We start from the raw sequence: 27377 nt of genomic DNA, 5'->3' as shown, positions 1-27377 counted from the left end.
AGAGATGTTGTGAGGATTAAATAAATTATTGAGTATTTCACTTATAATAGTGCCTGGCACCTAACAAGCACATTTCAGTGATTTTAGCAATTATTATTTTTAATTCCCTTTTTAATTATATTTATTACTTATATTTGGGTTGTGTTCATATCAGATAATATTTATGAATGCTATTATAAAACTTGATGCAAAGTATAATTTAAATATTTCCTTTACTATAGAAATTATTCTGTGTTTCACACTATTTCACACTATTCATTAAGAAGAGTACTCCACGGATACAAATAAGTGAGATGAAATCTGCTTCTGTCTGATAGCAGGTTAAAAAAAAAAAAAGAAAAAAGGAAATGGGAATATAAAGGGATTCAGCTGACAAACCAATTTTTGGGCAGTGCTAAACTACTTAAAATTGGGGGGTGGGAGGAGGAATTCTTAATAGGCAAAGGTAAAAAATTGGAAAAGTATGGGCATAAAAGGAGGCCCTGAGAAGTTAAAATTATAATTAATTAAAAAATTCAAATCATTAAATCTTTTGGCACTTCTTTTATGGATAGTTCCAAGTTTTTCTTGTGATACATACTTACAGGATGCAGGATGTTAACTCCTTTTGTTATAATATCTATATGGCACAGAAAACTTAAAAGCATGTTTTCTCTAAAGAATACTTTTAAACGGTCAGAGGGAAGTCTAAGGTTTAAAGTTTATGGTTTAAATGTTTAAAGCCTTACTCCAACCTTCACTTCCCTCTTCATAACAAAATTCTAACAACACATTTATTAAAAAAAATCACAGAATATTTTTTATTATAATGAAATTCTTTCTAGACTTTAAATCATCTGTTCACTCTTATAACAGAGAATCATTTAAATAACACCAACAAAATGGAATGAAGACAAAACAATTAATTGATATTATTATATCAATTTCTTTGATATATCATAATGATATCCAATTAGTTTTGCAGCATGGTCCACTTCCAGTGAAATTCTCAACAGACTGCTAAATGAGTCCTTCACACTGACATTTTATTCTAAGGTGTGGCAAATGTGGCTCTCTTGATTGCTTCAGAAGTCAAACAGTTAAACAAGTGCTCTGAGGAAGAGGCTGACTTCACAGGTGACCTATCCACAAAAGGATAGCATGCCTTCAGATCCTTTGGTTTTTGTAATAATCCCTTTGGAAGATTAATTATTTGATGATTGTTCCCTTAGAATTCTATTTTAAAGAGGACGAATCACTCCCTACACAGTTTGTGCCAACGTCCTTGACTTTCTCATTTCCAGTGTTTTGTTTATCAGATCATACAGTGATGGTAGTCTTATTTTATCCATATTTTTGCTGTAAACATTGAGAAATATACCGAGGACAACTAACAAACCAGACCATACGTACCTAAGAGGAGAAAGAAGAAAAAGAGTGTTAATATCATGGTAACAGTTTATTGTTAACCACAGAACTTGGTGATGAGTTCACAGTAATTCTGCAATAAAATAAAATTTTGCTACTGGAAATCTACAATAGCATTAAAACAAAAAACAGTATTTTTAGATCAGATTAGATAGAATTCCATATCACTTATGTTAAGTATATACAGAGAGATTGGATAAAATGCTAAATGTAGTTCATCTGAATTTTGAAGATAATAGCAAATTCAAGTCCACATCAACAGTCTGAAGAGTCTTAAAGCACTGAATATGTCAATCTGCCAATGGCCATCTTGGGAATCCAGTCTGGCGGTCCAACTCTTTATCCCAGTTGGGTGGAGTATAAAGAGATAAAAAGAAGCACGTCCTGAGAAAGTAGGGGAATTGGCTAGACTGCTATAATGTATACCTAGCACATGGGGAAAGAGAAATTAATTTATAGAAAATACAGTGACTGAAATTTATTTTGTGGTTATCTTTAAGTTTATACATTGATAATTGCTAGGTTTGAACCTTCTTAATTACCAAGCAGCATAAATTTAAATGATACTGATTCCAAACACGCACTAGAGAGTCAAGAAAACAGTAAATGCTTTATAATAAGTCATAAACTAAATAAACTTATATAGAATAATTCTCTACCTCAACTCCATTGTTGAGGTAGAGTTAAACTTAACTTTGAAAACTATATATATATATGGTTTTGTATGTATGTGAGTATATACCAGGGCAAGGTGCAATCCCTTATCTAAAGATGTCACTCACGTTCATTTATACTGGAAACAGGGTCACAACGGCGTTGGGACTGTGGTTATAATACGATTTCTTCAAAATAATAACATTTTGAAGCAGCAGAAGATACATCAATAAACTAGGGTTCCAGATGAAACTGATACTTTATAAGGAAATTAAGACTGCTTAAATGTGAAGCCAGGTATCTACAAGTAGAGAAACTTGTTGAATTAAAAAGTACTTACTGAAATGTGAATGGTTTAGCAAAGAACATAAATGAAAGTACAATGGTCATGGCTTTTCTTCCTGTTGTCACTGTAGGGAGAAAAAAGGTTGACTTAGAATGTACCTACCATCTTGGTAATATCTTGGAAATTATTTTCAACAAATATTTACAGAACCTACTATGTGCCAAGATCTATGTGACACACCAAGAAAACAATGGAAAACAAAAACCAAACAGAAAGTTACTGTTGCTGCTACTATGGAGTTTACAGTCTAGTAGGAGTATAGACATTAAACCATACGGTTAAAGTACAACTGTAATAAGTACTGGATAAAGGGCCATGCTAGTACACTAGGGAGGCAGGTCATCCCTGAGAGACACTTAGTCTGGCAGGAAAGATAGGCTTTCCCAAGGAAGCTATGGTTAGGGAGAGCAGGGGTTAGTCTTTAAAAGCAGTAATAAGCTAAAGCACACACTAACATTTCAATAGCGGTCATCCCTGAGTAAGACCATGAATAATCTTTACAGTCCTCTTTACACGTCTGCATTAACTTTTACCTGTCTTTCAAGTACTATAAGCAGCCTAAAATCTGCTGTCAGGCTTGAAACCCTCTTTCCTGTCCCATGCAGGTAGAGGTAGCACCTTGGCATATATCTCCGTCGTAGCCTTCTGCCACTTTGCATTATCAGTTGCTACCCTCCCTCTCGACTGTGTCTCTTAGTTCCTTGTCTTATTCATCCTATATTCCTGGACTCTGTGGCTCCTGACACTTATTATCCAAGGCATAAATAAATGAATTCCAAATGAAGAGTTTGTTTTGAAAACGCATCATCAGAGCCTGATTCTCCAAATCTATTTTTCCTTGTCTGTTGCCTTCCAGACTTTCCTACAGTCAGATCTGGTCATATGATGAGGTTTGAGCCAATGAAAAATGAGCAGAAATTCTATTTCTAGGAAAGGTATGTTCTAGGAAGATTCCATGAAAAGGTATGTTCTTCATCATCTCCCATCCCACTGGCTGAAATGAAGATGAAGATGGCAGAGAAGACAGAAGGAACCTGGTTTCCTAATGAGCGTGGAGTCACCACATGAGCTCAGCAGGCAGTATAGCATGTGGGTTAAGAGCACGCATTGGGAGACAGACTGCCTCACTTGGAATCCTAATTCTGCAACTGACTAGCTGGTTGACTACTGGACAGGTCACTTCACCTCCCTGTGCCTCAGTTTACCCTTTGGAAAATGGAACAATAACAGTACCTACTTCATTATGGGATTATTGTGAGATCAACATGAATAATGTATGTAAAATGGCTCCTGGTACATAATAAGGGTTATATGCATGCTGGCTATTATTATTACGGCTAAATTTCTTTTACACAACACAGAAATAAACCTGTCTGCACCTAACAGGAACTGCATCTCACATTTTTTTATACCAATCACAGGGTTTAATCAATACATATCAATTATTATCAAATATTTTTTGAATAATTATTATTTTATAAGCAAAATTGGAACTTGAGCTTAGTATATGAATATGCAATCTTTCTTGGTAGCATGAGATGACTTGACAGATTATGGATAGGCCCTGATCTATAATTACATGCCCTCTGTTTACCATTAGCTATGTAAACTTTATTTATTTTTTTTAAAGGTTTTTTACACTTTTTTTTTAAAGTTTTTTTTTATTTATTTATTTTTATTTATTTATGATAGTCACAGAGAGAGAGAGAGAGAGAGAGAGAGAGAGAGGCAGAGACACAGGCAGAGGGAGAAGCAGGCTCCATGCACCGGGAGCCTGATGTGGGATTCGATCCCGGGTCTCCAGGATCGCGCCCTGGGCCAAAGGCAGGCGCCAAACCGCTGCGCCACCCAGGGATCCCAGCTATGTAAACTTTAAAAAGAGGAGTCATAAATAAATAAACAGAAAAGGGAGTCATATGTGAACAAATACAGAGACCCATTAGAAATCAAGTATATTTTTATATAAAGAGAAGTATTTATTCTTTTGCTTAATTTACTCTGTAGTAAATAAGTATCCCTCTAAAACTAAAAAATATTAAAATCAGGTAAATGACTAATGCATTTATGCATTATGATGTAAATCCTATGTATCTCTGATAGACAAGTCCAAACCAGTCTCTTCACGAGAGAGAAACGAAGCCCAGAGAAGAGGACAGAATTACTCTCCAGATCACAGGTCATTAAACATCAGAGCTGGGCCTGGGTCTCCTTCTCTCACATCCCAATCCAGCACACTTCATGGCAGGCCACCCTGCTTCCAATCCTGGGTTTCACTCAGGTCTCTCTCCATATGGGAGACGCTGAGAGTATTTGTTTATCTGGACCATTCACTTGGAAAATGACACAAGGTTAGCACACACAGTCATCTATCCTCCTCACTGGGCCTCACTTGTAACCCCTCATCTGTTCTCCTGATTCCTCCAAAGCAAACAAATACAACTACCGCTCCTCTAAAGTGCCAAGCAAAGTTCCTGCATAAAGCAGGTACATGATAATTATTAGGGACAAGAAAGACTAATCTGTTTAATGCTCTAGAAAGTGTACAAATGAAAGGTCCAAAAAGCTTTGTTTAAAATATACCTACCATACTTTAAGTGCATCAAAATGGGGGTTTTTCAGTTATAAATTAAAAGTGCATATAAAAGCAGGATTTTCTTCTCCGAGGGTACTTTTTAATAAAAAGTCCTTTTAATGTATTTAAAAGTTAATATTTAGATAAATGTATATATTTTATTTTTAAAATTAAACCCTTCAAATAAAAAATTATGAGCAAACATCATTTTCTTTAGAATTTTAAAGAAATATAGGCCAAAAAAGATAAATGGATAAAGTCTGACAGTTTCCTTAGTGCAGAGTCGATATTGCCCATATCTTTTGAAAAGGAGCATCAGAGAAAATTTAAATGCTTATTTAATAATCTAAGCAGGTATATCATTCCTACCTGTTACAGCAAGAAGTGCACCGAAAATTTTAATCAAAGCCAGAACAAAGGAGATTCCAAAATACCCAGTGAGGGAAAAAAGGAAAGCATAACCATAGGTCTGAATTGGATTCTGCAACATATAAAAACAGACTGTTAGGAAAATGCAAAACAAACCCTGAGGTATTACAAATGAAATAAAACTACAGATTTTAATCAACTTCCTGAGCAATAATAAGCCATTCAACAATGCAGTCAAGCAAAGATTCTTATTTAGTTCTGATTTAATGGAAAAACAATGATGAAATTAAAAATCCCCAACTTTTACATTATGAATCGCTTAAAAATTAACTTATAGGGTAGAGCAAGGATAAAATAAATTTAAATATAAATAATTTCATTTCTGAAATAATTTCTGATCTGCATACATTAAAGGAGTTATCAAATTACATAAATAGAATCTTTTTGAAGAAGAAATATAAAGAAATACAGAGGGGACTATTTAATGGAAGATGTTTATTTTAAAAAATGTGATTAGTGTTTACCTTTGAACAAAATGTTACTGCAGGGCCTAATCCACTAGTGCATGTCAATCCCAATAAAATGTACACAAAACCAATTGAATATGAATACAAAACCTACGGTAGATAAAAACAAAGTGGAAAAAAATGCTATCAAACCAAAGGCAGAAAATGAAGAATTTTCAATATATGACTCAATTAATCTATTCAATTAAATCTGAAGAGCAAGTCATTTTTTAAGTTAGATCACAGTGTCAATATGGCCTAGCTTTCTGGAGATGATGATTAGATCCTGTTTGTAAGTTTACAACTTATTTTATGCACATCATAATACAGTAGTACTGATCCTTTCACATATATAGTTACATAATACTCATTTTTTTGCCGGGCTTGATTACTGAACTTGAACCACATTTGAATTTTGGAGTTCCAAAAATATACATAAAACTCTAAAGCTACTTATTAAACATCATGAAGTCCAAACATTAAGTTTGTAAAGATACTAACAGATAATGAAAATAAGCAGGATATAGCATATCTATTGCTTGATTTCCCAGTTTTCCTACTAATCTTTCTATCCCAGTTCCTTATACTCCTCATAAAGCACAATAAGCAGGGGCACTGTCATCACACTTGCACACTTGTGAAGTGGTGGGTACTGTGCTACAAATGCGTGAATTATCCCACTTAACTTCTCACAACCAGACTTTGAGTCAGACACTCTTAATGATCACTCCTCAATCTGCAGATAAACTAAAAATCAGAGATAGTAAGTCACTTTCCCCCAATAAGAGAGCTCATAATGCTAGGATATAAATGATGTGATCTTAGCCCAGAGTCTCAGCTCTTAACCACTGTATTATAGTAACTTTCTAGCTACTTCCACTGCCTTAATTCTCTTATCTTTACCTTATCTAGGAAGAATGCTGATAATGATCAAGAAAACTTCTGACCAAGATTGAAGACTTCTTAAATATGCCCACTGTGGTGACAAAGTAACTGGAAAGACCATTCCTATACACCCTTACTCTGGTATGCTGCCTAGCAAGGGGTTGGCTATAAAATTAACGTAAACACACACACGATAACTTTCCTATATACAAATACCAACCAGGAAGAAGATATAATGAAAGAAAGGGCATTATCTCCAGTAAACAACAGCAAAAAGATGAAACCCCTAACAATTAAGTTCAGTAAGAAATATGCTGGATTTATATGAAAAAAATTTTTTTAAATCTAAGGGACACTTTAAAGCCTCTTGAATAAAAGAAAAGTCATACCTTATTCTTGGACTGAAAGACTAGTGTATAGGTGCCATTCTCCCTAAATTAACTTATAATTCAAATCCATACCAAGAACAGTAACAAAAGGATTTTCTAGTTTATTTGGGGATAAGAACACCCAAGAATAACTACTGGTAGTAATATTCTGAAAAACAAAAGGAATAATCCTAGTCCTGACAGATGGTAAATGTATGATAAAACTGCACTCATCATATGGTTCTGGTGCAGAAATAAATTCAAAAGAATACAATTCTGAATCCTACATTAGAATATGATACGATAAAGAAGGCGTTTAAGCTGGAAAAGTGGATTTTTAATAAAATATTAGGACAAGTGGATAGACACATGGAAGAAAAATTTTTTAAAGCTCTGGATGGATCAAAGATTTAATTAGGGGTGCCTGGGTGGCTCAGTCAGTTAAGTGTCCGACTCCTGATTTTGGCTCAGGTCATGATCAGGGTTGTGGGATCGAGCCCCATGTTGGGCTCTGAGCTGGGCACAGAGCCTGCTTAAGATTCTCTCTCTCTCTCTCTCTCAAAAAAAAAAAAAAAAAAAAAAAAAGAAAACAAAAAAAAATTAAAAAGGAAATCATAAAATGAATAAACAACATGGGTAAAATTCTTACACCTTCAGAATTGGGAAAGTCCTTATCAATAATAAGAAGTAGCCAGAAGCCATGAAGGAAAAGATAAAAGATAAACTACAATAAAATTACAAACTTCTAAATGAAAAATAATACCAAATACAAAGAGAGGAGAAAAGTGATGTAACAAAGGATTTCTTTTAATACGTAAAAAACTATAAATAAGAAAAAAAAATTATCAAATGCTATACCATAAGCTCTTAGCAGGGATAGTAGTATATTTACTTTTGGTTTCTCATAATGTTTGAATGTATTACTTTTATGAAAATGATGACAAACTAGTTTAAAAATGCCATGCAAGTCTTCACTACCATAACTATTTCATAAAATTAAGCACAGCACCACTCTGGAGTCTGTCTGCTACGAGGAAAAAGCACAGGAGTACTTACCATTTCTGAATTAGAAGCATTATGCAGTTTCATAGCTTTCTCTTGGACATTTCCAATGACAGCATCTGCACATAGTGCCAGGGAAATAAGAATCACACCTTCAAGAAAGCATAAGAGAAACATAACCTCCTTATTTAAACATGTGAATGATAATCAAGATTCACCAGAGATTTAATTGGGCTGAAAAACGAAAAGCAGATCTTAAATCACACTGTCTCAGAAGTTAACGGTTTTTATTCACAACCAGCTCTAATCGGCACATATATGATGTTAAAAAAAAAAAAACAAAACAAGTAGCTGATGCTAATGAAGTATGTTAACCCTGTCACACTGTTTCACTATTATGTCAAATAATAGTTTTGTCTTTAAGTTAGATGAAATGTTTCAAAGGAATACTGTATTAAAAAATACAGAAGAAACTCTTAGGAACTCTATCAGGATTGAGGACCGATGAAAATCATTTTTTAATTACCTACGTTATTAAGACACATAAACATGCATGCAGTTGCCAGTCTTTTGAGTAAGGGTCCTAACAAAAATTCTGCACTTTCTCTTCTGTATAAACCATACTCATAATACACATTGCTAATGCTTCCCTGGTTGTTTTTGTTTACAAGCACATGGGAAACACAAGAACTTCTCAAACAGTTGGGGAGCAGAATCCTTTCACACTTGTAGGATATCCCGCTCTTTTTACAGTTGTTTCTTCCATACTTAATAGTGATTTTATTGACTAGTCAACCGAATTGTTTCAATTAACAGAAACAATCCTCTTCTTAAATTGTTTTTGAACAATTTAAGTAATACTGTTACTTAATAACAATAGGTTATAATAACAGGTACAATTGGCAAAAAACAAATCTGGAAATTAACACTCATGCAAATGTCTATGTCAACCTGAGAGCAAGCTGTTAACTCCAAGTGTTTGAGGCACTGCTCACCACCATGGTGCTTTACAGAAAACATAAAAGGCAGCCTGAGTTACTTCTGGGAGTCTGATCAAATTTAAGGAAGCTTCCCCTTTGCATTTTTCTTAAACAATGTATAAGCAATCACAAGGAACAGAAAAATACATGTGTGTGTGCACTTAATTGAGAACTTTCAAGTCTTCATACTCTTCAATTTGCCTTTTGATCGTCTAACCTTGTAATTAGTACCCAATCGTACATTTTTATCCACTGAATGCTCTTTTACTTATTTCAAATGCCAAATCTGTCCAATTCTGAATGCTCTTTTACTTATTTCAAATGCCAAATCTGTCCTTGAAACAAAAAGACAAGCTGTTGAATATAGTATCCTAGCTCCTAACAGGCTACTCCAAAAATGTTCTGAACAATGACAATGGTGTGAAAATACCTGAATTGCACCCTGAGGGGAATATTTAAAGGCAGACATTTATCTGAATAAGTAAATTCTAATATATTCACTTCATACATTCTAAGTTTTATTTATGTCTATTGTCTATTATATCTGTGTCTAACATGACTATTAACTATCTTAATAGTCAATCTAATCTCCTTTAGATAATATATTGCATTACATCAGGAACTGTGATAAGTGCTCATCAATTATTCTTAATGATGAAGTATTAGGTTCTCATTCTCTTACCAAACATCTCCATGGGAGTCAGAATGTGCTAGCACTACAGCACCATGAGAAGTTGCAGGACCAGTGACACCACCTCATCCCATTATTATCATCACCCTTGCCCCTGTACGTGCATGCATGAGCTTTCATATCCATTAGCCCATGACCTCAGTCAACTGTCCTCCCACTGCCCTTGTGTGAGGCAAGCTGTCATCATTATCTCTGTTTTAAAGGGGAAGCATTACCGTGTCTGGCAATTTACCCATGGTTATAATTTTAAGTGATCTGAACAGAATTTGAAGCCAGGTCTCTGACTGCAAGTTCTGTGCCTTCTCTAGAACTGCTTTTTCAAAAGTGAAAGAGTCAATTGCCTCAGTCTTCATATATAATCTTCCTTTTAGGGTTGCTGACTTGAAGTAGTGCTGAAAAAATCTAAACCATGTCAGACACATCTGTAACTATAACCTGCTTTCTCAGAGAAAGACTCATTGAAGTAATGATCACTTGTACTGTGAACCATCAAAGTTGAAAGAGATGGAATAAGTTCCAAATCTTCTGGTTAAAGGGTTGCTGCAAAAGGCTCTACTGTACATTTAATCCATTAACTTAGGCTGGTTAACAAGGTAAGTAAAGAAAGCAAACTAATAGCCAGTAAAAATTTTGAGTCTTTGTTATGTAATATTTTTTCTCATGAATAATTAAAAATGTTTCCCCTGTTTCTCAGAGTTCCTCTGAATACCTCTTTTTATTTTCTTTTTTTTTCTTTTTTTTCCCCAGCTGAGGATTTACTGGCATAAATGTAACCATATAATAAATTTATGAAAAACAGTCACGGTGTGCCCTCCCCAGCCCAGGCCCCCAAGACTCCCTTCTGAGGGAGGGAAGAGACAATGGGGAAATCCCAAAACTGCCTAAGAACATCACCGCCCCTGGAGCCATTCAGGACTGGCCCAGCAGGGGTGGGAGAAACCAGGTGCCACCTCAGTGCATCTGGTAGTGAGTAGAGCAGGAAAACTCACACAGCTGGCCCGTGAAATCCAGGTCGATGGTGAAGTCTAGGTTGTGATCATTCTTGGCACTGAGCCAAACATCAGTGATGCCAAAGATCTTTTTGCCTGTGTTCACTGTTAGGTAGTCCCCCATGTAGAACACTGTCTGCTTCTAGTGTATGCACAGGGACTTAGGGCTGGTGGAGGAGCCCATCCTTTTGTAGCAGTGAGTGAACTTGGATGCTGAAGCAGGCCACAGGGTGTTCCACTTCACTTGCAGGCAGAAGGGAGAAGTGAAGGTCAGGTGTCCCACCTTGACAGTCTAGATGTCCACCTTTTTTATAAGGCAGGTGTCAGTGACCAGCTGCTTGGGATCCACCAGGGGCTTCTTGATGGCCACATCTCTGACACAAGACACGTTAAAGTCATGTACTTTCTCCCACCAGTGGATCTTGTTGTCTTCGTACTGCTGGTCTTTAATGGCTATCACGTACAGTGAGGCTCAGTCTGGAAAGATTAGGCCACCAGGTGCCAGTCACTTGTTTGGGGTATAGAGCACCACATTGAGCACTGACCTGTAGAAGAGGCAGTAGCCCATCCAGTTACTGATAATCATGTCCACCTTCTCCCCCAGAAGCTCTACTTCCTCTGCCTTCCCCTTGATGACAGTCACCACATCCTCAGCATTGGGCTTCTCGCTGTTTTCTGCCTGGCCACAGGAACTCTCCATGATGCAGTCTGCAGCCTTGGGTGACATCATCTTCACCTGTACCTTTTCCTCCTCCTGCCACAAAGAGTCCCCCCTCCCCAAACATCTAGGTATTTTATTTTTATTTTTTAAAGATTTTATTTATTCATGAAAGACAGACAGACAGACACACACACACACACACACACACACAGAGAGAGAGAGAGAGAGAGAGAGAGAGAGAGAGAGGAACACAGGCAGAGGGAGAAGCAGGCTCCATGCAGGGACCCTGACGTGGGACTCGATCCCGGGTCTCCAGGATCACACCCTGGGCTGAAGTACAGCTAAACCGCTAAGCCACCTGGGCTGCCCACATCTAGGTATTTTAAATACCGTTTCTGTCAGTCTAGGAGATAGGATGATAATAAGCTTATGAATAAAACTCAATAGTATAAGAATGACAATACTGTATATAGAATAATTTCTCTTCAAGGTATTTAGAATAAAAACAATATTCGAACACAATTATTCTTCTTTAGATCTAAAAGTACTATAATACCTATTCTGCCTGTCAAAGTTCTAAATTTTATTTATAAAACTCCACCTGGCACACTGTGGGCTAACTTCACAGTGGAAAGTTTAAGCACTTTATGATTCTAACTATATTTAGAGTACACAGTTCAATATTAACATACAGCATAACTTTCCTCTTTAGCTAACACAATGACAAACATACGATTTCAGTTTTTTTAAAAAAATAAAAAATTACTTTGATTCTCTTATAATGCATATGCATACTCCCAACTCAGCCCATGAAAAACTGCTTTATCACGTACTCGATCACAGATGATTTTGACTGGCCGAACAGCCTCTTGTCAGGTCAAAATACAAGAGCACTAAAAACAACTCTTACATTTCCATAACTGTAATATTTTTTCTATGTCTTATATGGAAAGTCTGAAAGCTTTATGTCAGATATGAAATCACAGATGTCATATCATCATTTGAAATCCCTATGAAATTGTTGCACCAAAATGTCTGCAAAATCCAGTAGTATGAATAATTTCCTTACCTGTCAGGTTGAAATTTGGTGCAATCGTGCTGTCAGCCAGGGTGAACCATATCAGGCCAAGACTCATACATACTGCAGCAGACACGTCTGCAATATTATAACGTTTCCCTGTGTAAAATAAATGTAAGCCAACCTCATTACACAAATGCCCACTTGGCACAATTTTAGATCTGTGTGTAACCAAGTAGAGCAGGGTGTGCTTTTTATATCCAAAGTCAAAAATATATGAAGAACACACAGATCAATGCCTGAAGTAGTCATAGAAGGGCTTTTGAGAATTAAATGACCAATGAGCACCAACATGTCCTTGTAAGTCAGATATAAAGTCCTACTTTATATATTAGGGTAGTGAGTAAATATGAACATTTAAAGTTTGTGGACACGAGTGCTTCCTTTACCTCACATATAATAGAAAGTATGAATTTTCTTATAGCTTATATATTTTCAAAGTAACCAGAGCAATTATTCAGACTATATGACTGTTGAAGTTTGCAACTACGATAACTGGATAACTCCTAGATTGGTGAGAATTAACCTGTTGGAGTATATCCACATTTCAATAATAAAATCATGTAGTGTGACTTTTTCATAAGGATCGCTAAGGAAATATACATGCATGTGGTTTCTAATAGGGATTGATCTCTACTTTTTCCTGCATGAACAGTGACCCTGAAATTGTATGTGAAGCAGCTGACATACATACTTTCATTGCAAAGGGCTTTTGTGAGAAGATGCTGAATGTCAAAAATGAAGTTAGGCGATATAAGAACTTCAGTGATACAGGGACATTTCATTATCAAAACACAACTACAACAAAAGCTTGTTCCATTTCCTATTACTGCTTCCTCTTTCACTCCTAACTTCACATAGCTTATAACTTAGTTGGGGCTCTAGAAAGCCAACAAGCCAGAAGAGTTGGTAGGAAAAAAAAAAAGGCAGTTCTGCTCAGGTCAAGTTTTATTTCATTGCAAGAATTGTTCAGTTGTTTAATGGAGGCAGAGGGAGGAGTCCTCAGGAGCAGAAGAATGAAAGAATTGAAAAAGGGAGATTTCCAGGTATTTCTGAGCTATGCCTTCAATATGCGGTATTTCTGGAAATGTGGTAGATTCCAGATTAAAAGAAAAAAAACAACAAAATACTCTTTTATTTTTCTCAAGTATGAATCACTGATTTCGAAAGTAGGGTATATTTTAGAATACCTTATTTTTATAAGATGTCACTCAGAATTGTTCCTAAGACCAAGAATGTTCAATGAAATTGGAGTTTAATGTTTTTCCTAATGCTAGATGCCAAAACATATCCTACTAGTTTCAAACAGTATGAAAATATATCATTACTATACCTTGAATAAAAACTCCTCCTAGCATAACAGGAATCAATTTGCAGCACTTGAAGATGACTTGGGTAGGATAATTCAGGTAGCCCAAGGAAGTATTTGATAACCCCATAGTACCCACAGTTAGAAAAGCTATTATCATGTAGGTTTTTCCTGGTATTCTGTAAAAGACAATTTTTAAAACCTTCATTTCGGGACCCAATTCATACTATTGTAAGATAATGTGTTTACAATGTGCAAATGTCTAGTTTCTGTTGAATATTTCTAGCAATATTGGTGAAGAAGCACTATTTTAGAAGTTATCACACTTGTATAAAAGAATGTTGGTAAAAACAACAATTTACCCTTATATTTAATTAATCACAAATGAGAACTGTCAACTGTGTGGAAAAATGGTGTACCAGAGTTAAAGATTCTTACTGATAGAAAATGTTGGTAAGAGTTTTTTTAATAGCTGCTCTATCTATATATACAAAAACTATCTCTACTAAATTTAGAAAAAAAAGAGTTGAGTTTTAAACAATATTGACCTCCATTGTGGCAAAAGGCACCTTAACTAATTTTCAACTTCTAAAGTGTTGTTCTGTTTCCTAATGTTCCCATCTAGCATTAGGAAAAATATACTCAGCGCTTCTGCTAAAATAACCTGAGCAGATTATCTCCAGAAAAAGAACACAGTAGCTTAAAACTCTAAATATGCTTTTTATTACTGCATTGTTTTAAGATTCAACTCTAACCCTATATTCCATGAGATGTTACAATAATCAACTTCAAGATGAAGAATCTGATTCTCTCCTCATGACCCCAAATCGCTACTTTGGGTCCTACTGGAATTTCCTAAAGGGGTTTTTAATTTGGCATCTTCAGAATTTTGAGCTATTATTGCAAGCATATGCTCGCTTTGACTAGGTATTTAATGGCCTAAAATACTCTTGTACACTGGTGTGACTAACACATGAAGCACTACTCACATAATCAGATTATGCTGCATACTTAGAAGTAGCTTCCATTTAGGGATCTGTGTTCCTGTTTAAATCAAGACCACAAAATTCTTCCATATTTTTTATTTGGCTAGATATAAGGCAAAATAATTTACTGGAAAATTCAATTAAAATGTATCTTTTCCACTTATATTTCAATTTCGAGGCCGTTCCTACTCAACTGCTAATACAGTAGTCAACATTTAAAGTCCATGTGGAAATAATGTGGCATGCACATATGCACCAATGGACATAAACACGGATTTACATGCTGTCTGTGGGGATTAACCCTCAGTGAGGTATCATCAGGGGAGGACAGCACTACTCCTCCAAGTAATGACAGAAGTCATGGTTGGTCAAATTCCCTCGGAGATAAACTGTGGCCAGAAAAAAAAAAACAAAAACAAAACAAAACAAAAAAAAACTGAAATCAGAAACAAATCATAAGGAATGGTGATGATGGAGATAGCACAACACAGGTTCGAAAGAAAACCAGCCTAAAATTCAGGAGACCTCTATTCAGAGGGTCACAACTCTGAGAGAGACTTACTGTACAGTCTCATGAAAACCCCAGCTCTCCTCGAGGTGTGTTTGCTCAATGGTGAGACCAGGAGGTTAGATTCATCATCTCGCCGTTCTATTTAACATTCCAATTTCTTACTTCTTTAGGCAGAGGGTGTGTGTATGTGTGTGTCATTGTGACTTTCAATAGCTCCTTTGAAACCAATTTGACATATCTCCTTTTTGAAACTTCACCCAAAGCTACAATACAGTTTCAATGTAACTTTGGTAAAAAATAGCAAGTAGTGTATTTAGGGTGGTAGGGCTTACAATGTGCTCCCTGCACATTACCACATTTGATCCTCAAATGTCAGAGAATTTAAGAAACTCCCCTGAAGTCTTAGGAGAATTAATTAGAAGCTGTGCCAAGACTCAAACACATGTTTTCTGACTCCAAATCCTTTATTCTTTCATGTATGTAGGTATTCATATAAACATAGGAAAAAAGAAAGAAAAAAAAAAAAAACTAAGCAAAGAGCTGTCTAAAGGTCTAAAGAGCAGTGCCACTTAAATTCAGAAATATGTGATTGAGCATATTTTCTCACTGTAACATACCTTTAATAGCTTTTTCTAAAAATGTTTTTAATGTGCCTTGGAAATGAAAAGGTTTCAGTTCATAATTATATTTATTATACATCTGAAAATTCTTCTCCTATACTCCTTCATTTCTGTTTAAATCAAACACAAATTATTTTAACTTTAAAACTGTTATGGGGGATCCCTGGGTGGCGCAGCGATTTGGCGCCTGCCTTTGGCCCAGGGCGCGATCCTGGAGACCCGGGATCGAATCCCACATCAGGCTCCCGGTGCATGGAGCCTGCTTCTCCCTCTGCCTATGTCTCTGCCTCTCTCTCTCTCTGTGACTATCATAAATAAATAAATAAAAATGTTTAAAAAAAAATAAAACTGTTATGGTCATTTGGTTTAAGGGTTGGGATAAACATGGCTGGAGGCCCACTCCCTATTCATTAGCGTAGATGAGTGAGAGGTGTTACCTTTTTTTTTTTTTTTTAAAGTAGGCTCCATGCCCAATGTAGATCACAATACTCAGGACCCTGAGATCAAGTTCTGACCCGAGATCCAGAGTCGGATGCTTACCTGACTCAGCCACCCCTAGAAGTGTATCTTTTTCGAAGGGGGTGTATCTTTGTGTCACTTTCCATTTTATAAAGATAGCATTAGATTCTTTTCCTTTGGAAACAGAGGTCCAGCAGTTTGTAACTGGTAATGAATCATCATGCTTTCCTATACATTAGTCTTGACAGATATATTTAATTCTTTCTATTTTATCACCTATATGGCTGAGTACTGCAGTTTCAGAACATGAAAATAATACAGATGCTATCCTCAGATTCAAATATTTTTTACTATCACTGCTATAATAATTTATTGGCAATAAAGAGAGGTTGAGGGGTAAAATTAGAAGTATGAAGGAATACTTAAACACTTAAAATTTTATAGTTACTTTCAGACAAATCTCAAAAACATTTTTATAAGAAAAAACAGTAGCTGTGAATATATATTTAATTTTATTTTTTTTTTTTGGAAAGACCTCTATCAATGAAAACAGGATATTAGTGTTATAGCTCCTTGATGCATTTAAACTGCATAGTGTATACATGAAATATTCACATCTTAGAGTCTGATATGACAGGATAACCACACTTACATTACCAAGAAGTTACATTCAATTTCCTAACCTCCTCTTGTTTATAATCGGGTTTGCATTGCATATTGTTCTATAGATCTTTAAAAGTATTTTGAGATCTTTCTCAAATCTAGATAGTCAAGTCAAATGTCAGACTCCTTTGGTTCTGATGAAAAGGCATGCTATGAAATTTCTGATGTCTAAACATGGCAGTCTCAGTGACTGGACATCCTAAGGCAATGTTAAATGGAATATATCCCATGAAACAAAACATTAGCTGTACATTTAAAAAACCACTATAAAAGTGGCACTGATTGTTCATTTCACCACTTTGATCTTTTAGTAGCACTGTCAATCTTTCAGTAATCACACGCAGTTCAGTTAAATTTACAAGAACACATATGTAAATCTGAGTACTTTCTCCTGTTTCAAGAAGATACATTTACTGTAAGTTGAACCTAAACGACATTTTTCTAGTAACATTACATTACAAGACTACTTTTTTCAGTGTACAATGGAAATATACTTAATACTTTTTAATAAGTTGGTTATACTGATAAAAACCTTGGGGCATTAGATATGTTTTATTAATTGCAAATGTATATATTTCATGTATAATACACTCCCTATTTCCAAGGAGCAAAATAAAAAATTTATTGCTAACGAACTTAACACTCAAAAAAAAAAAATAAAAACCACATACCTTCTCCTTTTGTCCTGAATAAGCTGAAGTTCTATTAGGCCAAATATGGAGTAAAATGCAAACTGTACTAAAGTAAGGTACCAGCCATAAGACTTAAAACCCTCCATTGAAAATATTAATTCCTGTCAAAAGATACATGAGTACTGTTAAGCTCCGGGGCAGACCAATTTTCTCACAATAAATTCATATAAACACAACATTTTAAAAGAACTCAAGCCTTACCCCCAACAACAAAACATAATACATAAAATAAACACTAAAATCACAAGGCTTCTCAGAGGTAAAATTAGAGAAGTTCAGGAGGCCATTCCAAAGACCTGATACTAGATATACAGGTGAGAAAGTAAAGGGAGGGAGGGATAACTATAAAGCAGTTATCCCAGGCTTTTCTTTTTTTTTTTAACATGCCAAAATTAACAATTGCCCCAACAATGTGAAAGGTAGCTGGTTCAAGGACTCATTTACTGTATAACAAATATATTTCATTAAGAGTCTATTATCTCCGGCTTGTTTTTCTATAGGAATTTAATCAGTTGAAACCAATTATATTATTTTTGGGGAATATCTGTGCCACACATTATGCAAAATTTCTCCTTGTAAAGGAAATGGTTACTTTGTCAATACATAATGTTCTATCATGAAGCAACATTCCATTAACTGTTAATAAGCCACTAAGAAGACTTGTGTTAAATCACTCCCCCCACCACAGACTCTGAACTAGATTTTGTATATTTATGATAGTGTAATTCCCTGAATTTAGATTTCATATGCAATAAATCTGAAAGATATTTAGGATTTTTCTGGCATACAAACTATAAAATATGAAAATAGCTTTATTACATATGGTAGCATTCAGATAGATTTCACTATACTGTATATATATATATATATATGCAGCTAACAAAACCCCATTTTCTTTATTTTAACATGCTATTATATGTAAGAGTTAGTAGCAATGTCCGTTTTCACAAAGTGAAAGTAATATTTATTGAATTTTAAAAGCTTTGCATATCTTACAAGTTAAAAATCTCTGATCCTTAAATGGAAAAAGATTAATAAAATTTGTAGGGTAAATTTCTAATTCATTTTCCTTCACAATGGTTAACTGTACCCAAATTATTTGGTAATAATGGTATTCTGAAGAATAAAAAAATTTCTCAACAAGAACCTGAAATCTGTATTTAACAAAATTTACTATTTTTCATCGTTCTTCATTGTGATATCTGACTGTTTGTATCATCATCTAGTGGGGAAATTAGTTACTATAAATATTAAGATTTTTAATTCATGTTTTAGTTTTATACTAATACTCCTCATAGCATTTTTACAAACTAAGAAATAGTCAATTCCACCATTTTCTTCACTTACACTTCCTTTTATATTTCATCTCTATAGGATAATGGGAAAGAGTACAATAATTTTTAAGATCATTCTGATTAATCCTAAACAATACCAGAAATATTAACTGTGTTTCAACAAAACACATCCCTTTCTATTTCTTGAATTATAATGGATTTTCTCACATTAGAAAGCTGCATAAAAAAGCAGAGTTGTTAATGGCTGAAATACTAATGAACTGACCATTAGGAATAGTAGTCCCTATTCAAACAGTGTTCATATTAGCATGGCTCCTCACCCATCCAGCCATGTCTTTGAAGGCCAGAAATTTGCTGCTTGTCAAATGTATATAACTATCCCATAACATAGTACAAACTGGAGACAAATTGTGGAAATGTTAGAAATGTTTTGCACAGGTGAAGAGGTGTTTTGCACAGAAAAATAAGGTTCTGACAAAATTAGATGTGAAGAGGAAGCCAAAAAAGAATGAGAACACAACAGGTGCTTTATAAAAAGAAAAATTTAGATAGTATAGGATTAAAGACATCTCCTGGAAAACTATAAAGCGTCCTGATATACTTCTTCAAAAAGGACCATTTATTACTGTGCTCCAAGGATCAACAATGGACTAGATTATTCAATTTATTCGAGAATTATGTTCTAAAATACCAGGGAAGACTTGAATCACTGTCTTTTAGAAACATATGGGTGCAATCATTACCTATGTTGTTTAACATGTTTCAATTTTTTCATAATTTTAATTTTTTAAGATTGTCTCTGTTTGCTGCTCCCCATCTGAAATATTTAACTATGAAATTTTGATCTCTGCTAAAAGTAGCAGACTTTTAAGAACTATTTTCTATAGTAAAAAACTAAAAAAAAATGTGAATAAAGTGGCATCCTGTAAGGAAAAATATCTTGGACAAAACTATTAGTAATGCCCATATTGACCTCAATTGTTACAAATAATTAGCATCTTGTAAATAACTTTTTTACCTGTAAATATCCATAAATTAGGTAAAATACAAAAACTCCAGCAACACATATGAAAAACTGAGTAAGTTTGTTAAATCTGCTGAGATTTATGCCAAGCACTACAATGTCATCTATTGACTTGATGTGTGGTGACATTGTCTGTGTTTTGGGAGGGACAGTGATAGAAATGTATTTCCTGGAGTTGTTGAACTTGAGATCCATTGTTCTTGTTTTGCTGCATTCAGTGCTTCTAAAATTATCTTTGTTGGTTTCCTCTCCTTTGTTCAGTGTTTCTTGTGCTTGCTGAGGCAAGTCCTAAAGAAGGAAACAAGCAATTAAAGCAAAACATTTGGATAAGATACTATGCTCCAAATATTTCATACCACAGTTTAAAATTATACAGATAAATGTCATCCTCTCTGGATGTTAATATATTAATTCCTATATTCAAGCTTCTAAGCAATCAAAACCAAGGTCTATTCTCCAATTTATCTTCACCTGATAAAGATCAATACATCACTAAATATATGCCATTCTCATTTCCACAGCAAAAATCAAAAGCTAACTTGGTGTTGTTTTTTTTTTTTTTTACTTAGTGTTTATTTCATCATAGTATCTTTTTATTATGGTTTTATATGTATTAAGCATATAATTTCTAAAGTCCATGAAGTTTGAGTAACATCTTTAACATTAAAGTCAATCTTTGATTGCAGAAAAGAGCTGATACTCCATTAAATATTAAGCCAATTCGAAAATGCATTTGCTAATGATGTTTTAAAATAAACAAGTATAAGTTACTTAAAAAAACTAGATTTATCCGAGATAATAGAAAGGATAATATGCTTTAGCAACAGCATTTCTTAGGTTCAAAAAAAAGTTTTCTTTGGAGAAAATCATTAATTTTTATTTATTTATTAAAGATTGTATTTATTTATTCATGAGACACACAGAGAGAGACAGAGGCAGAGACACAGGCAGAGGGAGAAGCAGGATCCATGAAGGGAGCCCGATGAGGGTCTCCCGATGAGGGTTTCCAGGATCACACCCTGGGCTGAAGGCGGCGCTAAACCGCTGAGCCACCCAGGCTGCCCTCATTTTAATTTAAAAAATCTTTGGGGAGTTGTTGTTCAATGAATATCCAATTACAGTTAAACAAGATGAGTAAATTCCAGAGACCTGCTATGACACAGTGCCCACAGTTAACACAGTGGTGTGCACTTAAAAATTTGTTAAGAGGTACGTACCATGGTAAACATTCTTAAACACAAACACACACACACACAAATCGGGAAACATGGAAGTTTCTGGAGGTGACAAATGTGCATTACTTTGATCATTATGGTGATGGTATCACAGGTGCATGTCCAGACTCAATTAAATTTGTGTATGTTATACATGTACAGTTTTTTTTGTATAAAATTATACCTCTATATAGCTGTTTTATTATTTTTTTTAAAATTTTTTTAAATTTATTTATGATAGTCACAGAGAGAGAGAGAGAGAGAGAGAGAGAGAGGCAGAGACACAGGCAGAGGCAGAAGCAGGCTCCATGCACCGGGAGCCCGATGTGGGATTCGATCCCGGGTTGCCAGAATCGCGCCCTGGGCCAAAGGCAGGCGCCAAACCGCTGCGCCACCCAGGGATCCCTATATAGCTGTTTTATTAAAAAGAAATAAAGAAGCCTCTGGGATTAGAAAAAGTTGGAAAACATTTTCTGTTAAGACTGTGAAAAAAAAATCACGAGGGCTCCATATATGATTGTCAGTTTCTCTTCAGATTTATATAAACCAAAGAATGAGTTCCATGTAAAAGTTGAGGAGAGAGCGAAAAATTATGACAATTAAAGAACAAACTTATGATGAAAAAATTATCTTCCTAGAAAAGACTGTTACAATCCCAATGGGAACTAAAATTTATAGTAGTTGAGGAAAGAGGATAGATAAGGATATTTTTGACAGATTTGGAAATCTTTTTAAAAGAAACTGTCATGAGGGCTTAAAATGGCAAGAATTAGTCACTTCTTCATGATCACTTCTCCTTTGCTGGTTAGAGATTAAGGAGGCCATCTTCAGTAATTTAAATTCGGACCAAGGTTCGGACTGCAACTTGTAACTAACAATACTCAGGCACCAAAGAACATTTTTTTTTTTTTTAACAGAGCACCTGCCAAATTTCTAAATAGAAAAAAAGCATAATTTTAAAAAGTTTTACTGTATTTCTATTCCTTTACCTGTTTCTTCTTCTTTATATATCGTTCTTCCTTCCCACACTGCTTCAATCAGTCATCTCTGAGTTAAGACTTTTTAAGTCATCTTGCAGGATACCCTTGAGATCTGACTTTCTTTATAGATCATGCTTTAAATGATCTTGAATGTAGAAGAAACAAAAACCCAAGTAACTACTTTCCATGTGTGCAGGCATGGCTATAGAGTACTATTCAAATAAATCTGGCCCCAGGTAAGCTTCTCCACCCTCTACCTCTTTCAATCAAGCCCTGAACTGCCCACAATGAACTACTATCGCATTCCCTAAATACACCATGGACTTTTAAACACCCTTGCCTTATGTTCATGATGTTCTTTCAGCCTTAATGTCTTCATTCTCTAGGTCAGGATTTGAAATAAACTTTAGTTTTACTTCTTTTGTCATACTCTCCTTAATCCCCACAGTTGGGAGAGAAGAAAACTGGAAAGGCAAGACTCAAATCTTACTTGTCTCTGCATCCTTGGTATCTAGCATACTCTGCACCAAAATACTCAGATGAGCCAAATAAACTGGCCCTTGCCCTGGATGCCCTCAACACCCCACCTTGCAATCACTTTGCTGTCTACCTGAATACAATTTTTCAAAGGTACTCTGGTGTTGGCAAACTTCATGAGCAATGCTAAATATCGTATAGAAAACAGAGGTTGGGAATGTACAAATAATGATTATATGTTTATGCGGAGAGAATAGAAGACTTCTTTCCTGTTTTTATTGTTTCCAAAATTTCTCCCCCAATCACCTTCTGCTGAGGTGTTTTTAACTTAGCAAAAATGGCTGGCATACTGTAATGACTCAATAAAATTACAGCTATCGTTATCAGAAAGCTGTACAGAATGGCGCTTTCCCTATGCTTTAGATTTTGACAAATCTGACTTCAAAACCCAGCTTTGCTACTGATTAGCTGAAAAGCCTTGGGCAAATTACTTAACCTTTTTGAACGTTAGGCTGTACATCTTTGAAAGGGGGGTAAAAAAAAGTGCCTAGCATAGAATTTTTGTTAGGAATTCATGAAATAAATATAAAAGTGCCTGGCATACAGTAAGACAGACCACAAATGTTGGCTGTCCTTTAACTTTTAGAACTTGCTAGTGTGATATGGTCTGCTGACACGGATTCATCACCCTTTTGATGTGCAGCTAGAAATATTAATCTGGATTTCCAACCCAGACTTCTCTTCTGGGATCCAGACCTCTATTTCCAAAGGCTTCTTTGAAAGCATTTCTACTCATGATTTCCACTGAAACCTCATTTTAAGTGTGCATAAGTGAACTCATTATGTTCCCCTCCAAACAAACCTGCTCTTCCTATATTCCCAATCTCATTTACCGGCATTTTATTAGATCCTTTCCTTTTCTCCACATTCTGTTTTGCCAAGGTTCCTGATGACTCTACATCCATAACTACACCAAGAATCTGTTTCTGACCCTACCACCAGTAGCTGTTTTCTCTTGTGTAGATCACTAGATTAGCCTGTTTAATCTCTTCTTCCCGTTCTGATCCCTTTCACGCTGCTCAACATGAATGCTCAGTATGCTGCACTTCTGATTAAAGTCCTATACATTATAAGCTGGTTGATTCTCAGGACTCTCCTAGCACTTTACGGATATTTTTACAAATACCTAGGTCATAACGGCATAACTTTTTGTTTTTAGGTCTGCTTCTCTCACAAGCTTATGAAATCTTTCAGGGAAGAGACCAAATCATTTTCACTGTTTCTGCACATAGTGAAAGTGTAAGATAGGAAATGAAGGACTCTATCGCACTTTAGTAAGCACCGTTTTAATCAACAGGATCCTGCTCCTTGCCGACCATTTGCTGCTTTTAACACACCTATTGGCAATCTTAGGAGCCGCAGTTCTGTGCCGGACATGTAGAGTTAAATCCCTCCAGCACTGTCACTTCTTGGACATTTGTGCCAAAATACTGACATCGCCACTGAAATTTCCCACAAAGCATCTGAAATGAACATGGAAATAAATTCATTTCTTTTGCTTACTTGATGTACCAGCACCAGATAATCTGCCCTGCAAGGCCGTGCATTTAGGATGCACTTTTATTAATGAGAACATCACTGGTCAGATCATGTGACTGATGAAGGAAGATACTGTAAACTCTGATACCCTGTAACTGTGATCCTAAATGTTTGCCATATGCCTTCCATTTCAGACATTAATGATGGTTACTAATCAACATCTAAAGAAACTAGGCCAGTGTCCTTTTGTTACAGGAAAAATCAAATCAAATCAAGGGATCAATATTTTGTTTTGCTTTAGAAGCTCACAGTAACCCTTGAAACTCGGAACAAAAAACCCACAGGTGTGAATCACTGCCTGCGGTCTCTTCCTAAAGAAAAGACAGAGACTTAACACTACTTGGTGGTAACAAATAACTGCTAAAGCGGAATTAAAAGGCAGGATTTCTAGCACATACTGATATTTAGAAGTCAAATAACTGGTGATAACACTGATTTAAAATGACCTACTTAAGTCAAAAATCATTTCAGTTGATTTCTTAATCTAGGTTTTTCCAACCTTTGGAAGAGTCTCCCACTAGGAAAGGGTAGCGTATGAGGCAGTTTTGTCATTATAGTGCAAATGACCGAACAGATTTGATTCTGTAATTTTGTCACACTCAAGGTCACAAATGATCTTGCCATACTATATATGAAGTGGACTCTAAATATTCACTGTGACCTATGGGGGTTATGAGTATAAAACAACGGAAAACAAGATTTCAGTCTCATTTCTTCATAAACACTTCATTACACAAGGTTCAAGAAACAGGGAGCTAATTTTTGATGGTCTATTTTTTTTTCTCAAGGGATACATCTAAATTTAGGATTTGATATAATATTAAGAGATTAAGTACAAACAACACTTTGTCTAAATTGTTTTCAGATGCTGCCCTAACTCTCTCTTCAAAGTCCCGAACTATCCCAATCCACTCAGGAAAGCATGAATCCAAAAACCGATTCTCAACTTCTGAGATCCTACCATAGAAGAAATGCAGATACCCAACCAATGCTAATAAAACAAAAACCAAAAACCAAAACCCTCCGTTAGCAAAGCAAAGCAAGCATTCCACCTTCTTTCAGTGTTTCTTTAAAAGAAAAATAAGGTGGTGGTGGGGGGAGAAATTTAAGCTGCAGAAACTGGAGGATCTGCATGACGTCTAGGAGAAGTTTAGGCGATAAACGTAATAACCTGGCAAGAACGAGCACCTTGCAAGAACGAGCACCTGGCAAGAACGAGCACCCGGCAAGAACGAGCACCCGGCAAGAACGAGCACCCGGCAAGAACGAGCACCTGGCAAGAAAGAGCACCCGGCAAGAACGAGCACCTGGCAAGAATGAGCACCTTGCAAGAAACAGCACCTGGCAAGAACCAGCGCCTTTCAAGAACCAGCACCTGGTAAGAACGAGCACCTTGCAAGAACCAGCAACTGGCAAGAACGAGCACCTGGCAAGAACGAGCACCTTGCAAGAACGCGCATCTTGCAAAAACCAGCACCTGGCAAGAACGAGCACCTTGCAAGAACCAGCACCTGGCAAGAACGAGCACCTTGCAAGAACCAGCACCTTGCAAGAACCAGCACCTTGCAAGAACGAGCACCTTGCAAGAACCAGCACCTGGCAAGAACCAGCACCTTGCAAGAACGAGCACCTGGCAAGAATGAGCACCTTGCAAGAACCAGCACCTGGCAAGAACGAGCACCTTGCAAGAACCAGCACCTGGCAAGAACCAGCACCTTGCAAGAACGAGCACCTGGCAAGAATGAGCACCTTGAAAGAAACAGCACCTGGCAAGAACCAGCGCCTTTCAAGAACCAGCACCTGGTAAGAACGAGCACCTTGCAAGAACCACCAACTGGCAAGAACCAGCACCTTGCAAGAACGCGCATCTTTCAAGAACGAGCACCTGGCAAGAACGAGCACCTGGCAAGAACCAGCACCTTGCAAGAACCACCACCTGGCAAGAACGAGCACCTTGGCAGGAACCAGCACCTTGCAAGAAGGAGCACCTTGCGCTACAAATCACGCGGCCAGCAGATGACCCCAAGTCCCCCCAGCTAGCACAGAACCCGGAAGTAGCTCCCAGATGCAGTCTTGGGAGTCCAGGCCACGGACGGTTCTCCGCAGGCCCCTGGCGATGAGCCTACAAGGCCCTCCCGGAGGGCTGAGCCCACAGACAGGGCCCTGGGGCAGTGCCAGCCAGCCGCAGGGTGGGCAGAGGGCGGGGAGGCGCCGGGACTGCTCCCCAGAGCCGAGCCCGCAGGTTTCCGCTCTGTAACGAAGGCAGTCACCGCGCTCTCCATCCCGACCCCGCACGCTCCTCGGAGATGAAGATAAACTGCGCCAAGATTCTCTGGGAGGAGGGGAGGGGGTCGGGTCCCACACGCGGCGAAGGGTCGGAGGGGAGGGGGGACACGTCCACTCCAGGGCCGGCACGTCACCCGAAACGGTGACCGCAGCCCGAGTGGCGCCAGCCCGACGGAGCGTCTCCCCCTCCCAGGTCCGTCGCCATCACCTCCTTCTCCTCTCCGCCTACTCCTGCGCTTTCCACCGCGGTCGCCGCCTCCTCGCAGGGGGCTCGCATCGCCGGCGCCCGCGCGCCACTTCCGCCTACGTGTCTCCGCGCGCGTGCGCGGTTGCGCCGCCCCGCCCCCTGGGCGGCCTGGGCCCTCGGGGGCGGGGCGGGGGCGGGGCGCGGTCAGCTCTCGCGCATGCTCTGTGCTCTCCGAAAGGCGGCGGGAGCGTAGTGGGCCTGGCGGCGCGAGGGTCGCCCTTCCGCGCTCGGGAGCGGGGAGCGCCGATCCGGTCGAGCGTTCTCATCCAACGATCGGCGCTCGCCTGTTGCGGGGCTGGGAGCCTCCGCAGCCTCCCCGGTGCTGCGGCTGGCGCTGCCTGTGCCTCACCCCCCCGTAGACCGCCGTGCCAGAGACCACGAGCCCTGCGCGGAAATTTGAAATTTGAAATTTGGGAAAGAAGCCTAGTGGAGAATGTTGAACCTGGATTTAGAAACCCTGGAGTTCCCTCTTCCCTCTTCTTGATCCAAACGAGACGGACGTAGTCA

General features: G+C 37.3%; 1 protein-coding gene across 4 annotated transcripts; it reads right to left on the bottom strand.

Moving 5' to 3' along the window:
- Positions 1 to 765: 765 nt before the first annotated feature.
- SLC35B3 (solute carrier family 35 member B3) lies at positions 766 to 26920 on the bottom strand. 4 transcript variants are annotated; one of them, XM_055322581.1, is made up of 11 exons: positions 26832 to 26909; positions 22271 to 22406; positions 20062 to 20355; positions 17728 to 17849; positions 13842 to 13996; positions 12500 to 12607; positions 8164 to 8261; positions 5873 to 5965; positions 5349 to 5460; positions 2402 to 2471; positions 767 to 1392 (listed from the first exon to the last, which is right to left on the bottom strand). In XM_055322581.1, exons 3-11 carry the CDS (start codon positions 20260 to 20262, stop codon positions 1242 to 1244), a joined length of 1110 nt encoding a protein of 369 aa, XP_055178556.1. In that variant the 5' UTR covers positions 20263 to 20355; positions 22271 to 22406; positions 26832 to 26909; the 3' UTR covers positions 767 to 1241. The 4 variants fall into 4 exon arrangements, with proteins under 4 accessions (XP_055178553.1, XP_055178556.1, XP_055178555.1 ...); XM_055322580.1 differs by having other exon boundaries at positions 22271 to 24261; positions 26832 to 26907; XM_055322579.1 differs by lacking the exon at positions 26832 to 26909 and adding an exon at positions 24136 to 25613.
- Positions 26921 to 27377: the final 457 nt, after the last annotated feature.

Source organism: Nyctereutes procyonoides, unplaced genomic scaffold (assembly GCF_905146905.1).
Source record: "Nyctereutes procyonoides isolate TBG_1078 unplaced genomic scaffold, NYPRO_anot_genome, whole genome shotgun sequence".
NCBI lineage: Eukaryota > Metazoa > Chordata > Mammalia > Carnivora > Canidae > Nyctereutes > Nyctereutes procyonoides.
The sequence above is the reverse complement of the archived record's forward strand: the minus strand, read 5'-3'. Positions and strand labels throughout refer to the sequence as shown.